The following is a 6395-nucleotide window of genomic DNA, read 5'->3' on the forward strand; positions in this document are numbered from 1 at the left end:
TTTATTGTACTTTTTATATTTTATACTTATATTTATTATTGCATTTTGCACCAAGGGAGTGGCACTCCAATTTCGTTGTACCTTGTACAATGAAAATAAACGCTATTCTATTCTATTCTATGTTGAAGAATAAAGGTGTTCATACCAAATATTGACTTTCAAGCTTGTTAGAATTGTACAAATCCTTTTTTTGCCTTATATGTTGTATTTCCATATTGCTCTACCTAGTTCCCATTTTTCTAGCAAAATATTAGGAAATGAGCAACAGCTAAAGACTTTCGCACACTACTGTAGAAACCTAATTTTATAATACAACACAGTCACATCTCCTATAATCACATAATAAATGTGACTTGTGCAACAGTCTCTACTGTAACTGACACAAATCTGTAGACTCAAATAGTGCTTCCAGTGCCATGAGTGTTATACTGAGCAACACATATACCCTATAGCTGGTATAGGCTAGCCACATGGAATGACCTGAATAGCCCATTATGAAGCTTTAATGGAGAAAGTGTATTCCAATATAGTTTGCACAGTGGACAGGAATATACTTTAAATGCAAGTAGATCATGAACTGTGGAAACTGCTGTCTGGTGTATGAAATGCCAGCAAGTAATAAAGGTGCGTTTTCTCAGAGTCTCAGTAACATTTTTACTGTATGCTAAGGTTGTTTACCTCCAAATCACAGCGAGGCATTAAACTGCAGATAGCGCAAGAGAGACGTGGTGCAAAACAGTTTTAACCGTATCAGCTACAACACGTGCATGACAAAGTTAAATAAATAATCAAAAAATAAATTGTTTCCTTTTTCTGCTCAGTGATTTTCCCAAGTTGCCTCACACAGTCACATGGTGGCTTTGTGTAATTGGTTGCTTTAAACAAGCTGAGTGATAAGCACTGTCCCAGACAAATTGCATTTTTCACCCTCTATAACCCCACTTGGGCAAAGCACCAGGTGGAATAAAGTTTAGGGGGGGGTTGTACAGATTAATCACCCTTTTTTAAAAATAAATTTTAAAACACAAGCATGGAAACACACTCAGTGGTGAAACTTTTAATGAATTTGAGTGTAATCACTTTATTCATCAGGTGTGTGAGGGTATAGTGAGACAGTTTTGTGTGTGTGTGTGTGTGTCTCACTGCACCAAAGTTGTTATCTTGCCATTAAAAAAAAAATCAAATATTAAAGACATGAAAAAATGTCTCTTTATACATTTCACTATTTGAGTCCTCATGCTTAACTTAAGGAGGCTAGTTTAATTCAGATCCATAGATCTAATCTAATAAGAAGCCAAGCAGTGTTACAAAGTTGCAAAAATAAAAGGGTGTTTTGTGTAATGTATAGATTTTTTAATTCAGTTGAAACTCTGCACTTTGGTTTTACTTTTTTTCTTACCTACAAAATTGAACTACTGGAATAAAGTCTCCAGTGGTTGACTAACTCAAGTTTGAAGAGAGGATGTTTTGAGGTACACTGACAACAGAACTGCTTTATAGTCAGTTACAGCATGCCGAATCTACTGCAATATGTATACAAAAAATGTTTTGCTTGAATAGATCAGGTAAATGCATCGGTGCATCCCTGAGGTTATGAAAGCTGAATCCTGTTACTCTTTATCCAACACATCACCTTCCTATCTCTCACCTTGTATGCGTTAGGTGCCTCATCATTACAGGCCGATCTAACACAATAGTGTGTTGCTTTTAGGTGAATATAGAATATAACAGTTAGATGTGCAATGCCAAAATGCACAGTTTTTTCTCCTGGTAGCTTGTAATGCAGCTTCAGTGTGAAGCCCAGTCGGCTCTGCAGTAATACTGATATATCTCACTTGTCTGTGCTAATGTAACTTAATGAACTCCTTTTAGATATTGCACTGCTGTAAAAATTTTCTTCTCTCACTGAAGCCATTTTATTAAATAAATGTTCACGTTAACATATTGCTAAGAGGTCATCATTAACCCAAAGAAGCATAACTCTCATTAGCTGCAGTAACAAGTTTCAAACTCTAGCACCTTATCAAGTATTACTTGACTTCATGACTTCATTAAGAGTTGGAAAATATATTTTACACTGTAAGCTACTTGTCAGTACAGACATTTGGCAACATCAGGCCGTATTTCCTTTAATGTAGATGAGCAGGCACATTCTTTCTATTCACATAAAACTTAGAAGTCATTGCATGAGAAAAGTATTTGAAATGTTGGACATTTTGATTGAATATGAGGTTGAATTGGCTCCAGCAATGACTCTGATGTGCACATCGCCACCGTGTCAATCGTTAGCATTCAAATAATAATCAGGGATTCATTGCTAATGATTTCTAATGCTTCTTACTGGTATCCAGCTTTTTAGCCCCGTGTTATTTTAAGCATCCTGGTGGAAATTATATACTGTATATATGCCAAAAAACCCAGCTTTGGTGCAGTGATTTTTTTTTTTTAAGAAACAAACACATTTAACAGGCCCGATATTAGCACATAGCACATTAGCATCTTTTAACTGTCCTCACCGTTATTAGCACTAACACTGCAAACCATCTTTTTTCTGTGTTGCAGCAATTGTAGTCCTGTTTATTACTCTAAGGCGGAGCAAGAAAGAGCCCCTTATCATCTCTGAAGAAGACATTAGAGAGAATGTGGTCACCTATGATGATGAGGGCGGTGGCGAGGAGGACACGGAGGCTTTCGACATCATCGCTCTTCGTAACCCGGCTGCCGCAGAGGAGCTCAAGTTCCGACGGGACATTCGCCCAGAGGGGAGGAAACATTGCGGCCCGCCCCGCATCCATCGCAGCCCGTCTGTGGAGCTGGATGAGGTGGATGTGCATCAATTCATCAAGCAGAAACTAGTGGAGGCCGACATGGACACTAGCGTGCCGCCGTACGATTCACTTCAGACCTACGCTTACGAGGGTCAGGGCTCACCTACAGGATCCATCAGTCCTTTAGACTCACCCGGCACACATTCGGAGCAGGATTTTAACTATCTGGATAACTGGGGACCCCAGTTCCAGAAACTAGCAGAACTCTACGGAGATCCAGAGTCAGATGTGACGACCTAGTCTGTGATTTCAGTCTTGTTCAAACCAAATCTGTTTGAAATCCGTTTTTCAGATTTTCAGTGAAGGATATCAACAAACAGATATGCTAACTGTTTCAGTGGTTTCCAACTTATACTGTTGAACTAAAAAGGACTGCTCTATTTTTATTTATTTTGTTTTTCATTTTGTCCCTTTGGATCATGGGTCGTTCATCTGGAAGCATTAAATCAGATTTTGAAAAGGAAAAACATAAATATGGGGAAAGGAAAATGATATTTTCCTTGTTGTATATTTTTTAATGCTCAATAAAGTCCTGAAATCCATATAAGTGGATATGTGAAAATTTGTACATTTGTCTTCTTCCTCCAAGCATGGATATAACAGCACAGCATGGAATTATCATGGTGGGAGGCATTACCAAAGCTATTCATGATTCAACACACAGAGGATGGTGCTGAGGCAGCCATATGCGCAACAATGAAACCTCCAGCAAAATGAGCTTACAATGTGTTTTGTTTATTTTATGTGGTTGTTAGGCTGACTTCTCACTTGTTAACTAAGAAAAAGGAAAGTACTTACTTATCCAGTTAACCATCTATACCCCAATAATGTTCGAGAGTCGTGAGAATTCCCAAAGAAAGAAAGAAATGGGAAATCTGGTGAACACTAAACACCTCTCTATTTAAGATTTATAATTTTAGACTTTCATCTCTTTCTCATCCTATTGTTCGTCTGACTGCACTATGTATTCCCTTATCCTCTTCCTCCTTACCTGTAGCCTCATTTCCTGAACTGAAGTCAGAAAACAGGCATCAGCATGCTTAAACATGCTTATGACCCTTCTTGCTCTGGACAGCTGACAACAAGGTGGCTAAATATCAACTGATGATGAACCTTTATGCTAGCTAATGTTAGGCTCAAGTATCCTAAAAATCACACTTTCCTGTAATAAGCAGATTGATTAAATTCCCACTTTGTAAGAGTTTATTTGCTAATTCCCTGAGTCTGACAATGTTAGAAGGTTCACTAACACTGACACAGCATTGAAACCAATAGAAAAGTTAAGGATATTCTCAGCAAATCATCATTCATATTGGTTAAAAGTGAACTGACTCGTCGACCTGTATCGGACTCATTTTACAAAGTTTAACAGCCTCATCCAGAGCAAACATATGTCGACGCTTCACATCTGAGGTGAAACACTGACCAGAACATTTAAAGTATCTCAGGTACAAATGTAAAACACTACAGAATATTTCATTGGCATATCTATTTTTTCTGTGTTGGTGTTATTCAAGTAAATTTAAATATAAGGTCTCAAAAATGATTTCATAGTTGCTTGTAGAAAATTGCTGGCCATCCACAGCAGTTATAGGGAAACAGAGCACATGCGGCCATAAAGGGGTGCAGAGGGCTGAGGTATATATATTTGCAAAGAATAAATGTACAGTGCGTCTGCATGTATTCACAGTGCTTTACTTGTTCCATATTTTGTCATGTTACAGTCTAATTCCAAAATGGATGAAATTCATTTCTCACCTTAAAATTCTACACATACCATAATTACAAAGATTATTAAAAAATAAAATAATAATCCACAGATATTCACAGCCTTTTCCATGAAAGTCAAACTCACTTGCGTTCATCTGTGAGATGTTTCTACAATTTCCAGTGTTACTCTGGCCTTTTCGAAGGTTCCCCCCTCTCCACAAATATTTCTGCAGCCCTTCACCAATCAAGCCTGTATGGCATAATGGCCAGATGGAAGCCACTACATGACAGCTCACCTAAATACCCTGGTCTGATCAAACAAAGATTGAACTCTTTGGTCTGAATGCCAAGTGTTATATCTGGAGAAAACCAGGCACCACTCATCATCTGGCTAATACATCCGTACAGTGAAGCATGGCAGTGGGGATGTTTTTCAGCAGGAAGACCTGTGAGACTAGTCAGGGTCGATGGAAAGATGAATGCAGCAATGTACAGAGACATCCTTGATGATAACCTGCTCCAAAGCACTCTGGACCTTGGAAGGATTATCTTCCAATAGGACAACAACCCTAAGAAGAGAGCCAAGATAACAAAGGAGTGGCTTTGTGAGCACTCTGTGGATGTCTCTGAGTGACCCAGCTCGAGCCCAGACTTGAACCCAACTGAACATCTCTGGAAATATTGGAGAATGACCATCCAAACTGGTAGAGTTTGGGAGGAACTGCAAAGAAGAATGGAAGAAATTGCTCCAAAATAGTTGAGCCAAGCTTGTAGCATCTTACCCAAAAAGACTAAAAGCTATAATTGCTGCCAAAAGTGCTTCAACAAAGTATTAAGCAAAGGCTGTGTATGCTTTTGTAAGTAAAAATTTTTTGCTTTTGATTTTTACTAAATTTGCAATAATTTCAAGTAAACTGTTTTCACTTTGTCATTATGGTGCATTATGGGTAGAATTATGAGGTGAAAGATTAATTTAAAGAGTTTTGGCCATTACATGGCAAAATGTGTGTGTGTGTGTGGGGGGGGGGGAGTGTTTCCATTAATATTTTTCCTTTCAAGATTTTTTATTTTTATTTTTTTTAGAAAGAGAACACAGACAAAAAAGATGCAACCTCGATATCCTTAATATCCACTGGAGTCACTTCATGGTTGACTTTTCAATTTTAATGGTTGTTGTGGAGCCTTTCTTCAGAAGCTGTTTACTACAGACCGGACATTTCTGAAAGCACAACTCAAAGTCAAAAAGGTGATGAAGTCAATTTTTGATTTCTCTAGCTTTTCACATTCATATATTATAACTGCCCAACTCTTTCTTGCTCTCACTGCTTGATTTTCTCCTGCAAGCAAGGTAGAGAGAGCAATTAGTGTATTACAGGCACACCTTTGTCGGGCTCAAACAGGGATAAAATATCCAGGGGCATATTCAATCCCCAAAACAGTCCACACAATTTTGCTGTGGTTTCTGGATTTTGCCAGTTTTGTCAAATGCCTTCACATAGAAATTAACATAACTAGCTTTTCCACAGCTCTTTGATAAAAAGCACAATGTGCTTTCATTTAGGTCATTACAGGAAGCAAAACCTATTAAACACATATCAGAACCTGTAGAAATGTTATAGCACTACCCAGCCCTAACTACTTTTTTCTGACATGCTCTTGTTCAATGTTGGTTGCCTCAGAAATGCTGACGATGCTCTCGAGAAAGACAAAGGGAACATAATGAATATTTCAGACCCCCACCACTCATGACTATAAAAATCGTCTGCCTCATTCTTTCTGCCTCCATGTTTCCTTGCTCAACATTTCCCTCTGCTAACAGAACAGACTTGACTTGCTTTTGTCATTTTTCACAATTTG

At 38.2% G+C, this 6395-nt stretch overlaps 1 protein-coding gene across 2 annotated transcripts in view; it reads left to right on the forward strand.

Annotated features, from left to right (window-relative positions):
* LOC308385801 (cadherin-18) overlaps positions 1 to 3352 on the forward strand; it is a 203395-nt gene extending 200043 nt beyond the window's left edge. For both annotated transcript variants that reach the window (XM_080864946.1, XM_080864945.1), the window contains exon 12: positions 2563 to 3352. In XM_080864946.1, the coding sequence (XP_080721072.1) occupies positions 2563 to 3068 (506 nt within the window). In that variant the 3' untranslated portion in view covers positions 3069 to 3352. The remainder of the gene's footprint in view (positions 1 to 2562) is intronic.
* The last annotated feature ends 3043 nt before the right edge of the window (positions 3353 to 6395 follow it).

This window comes from Rhamphochromis sp. 'chilingali' (genome assembly GCF_963969265.1).
Source record: "Rhamphochromis sp. 'chilingali' genome assembly, chromosome: 18".
Taxonomy (NCBI): Eukaryota; Metazoa; Chordata; class Actinopteri; order Cichliformes; family Cichlidae; genus Rhamphochromis; species Rhamphochromis sp. 'chilingali'.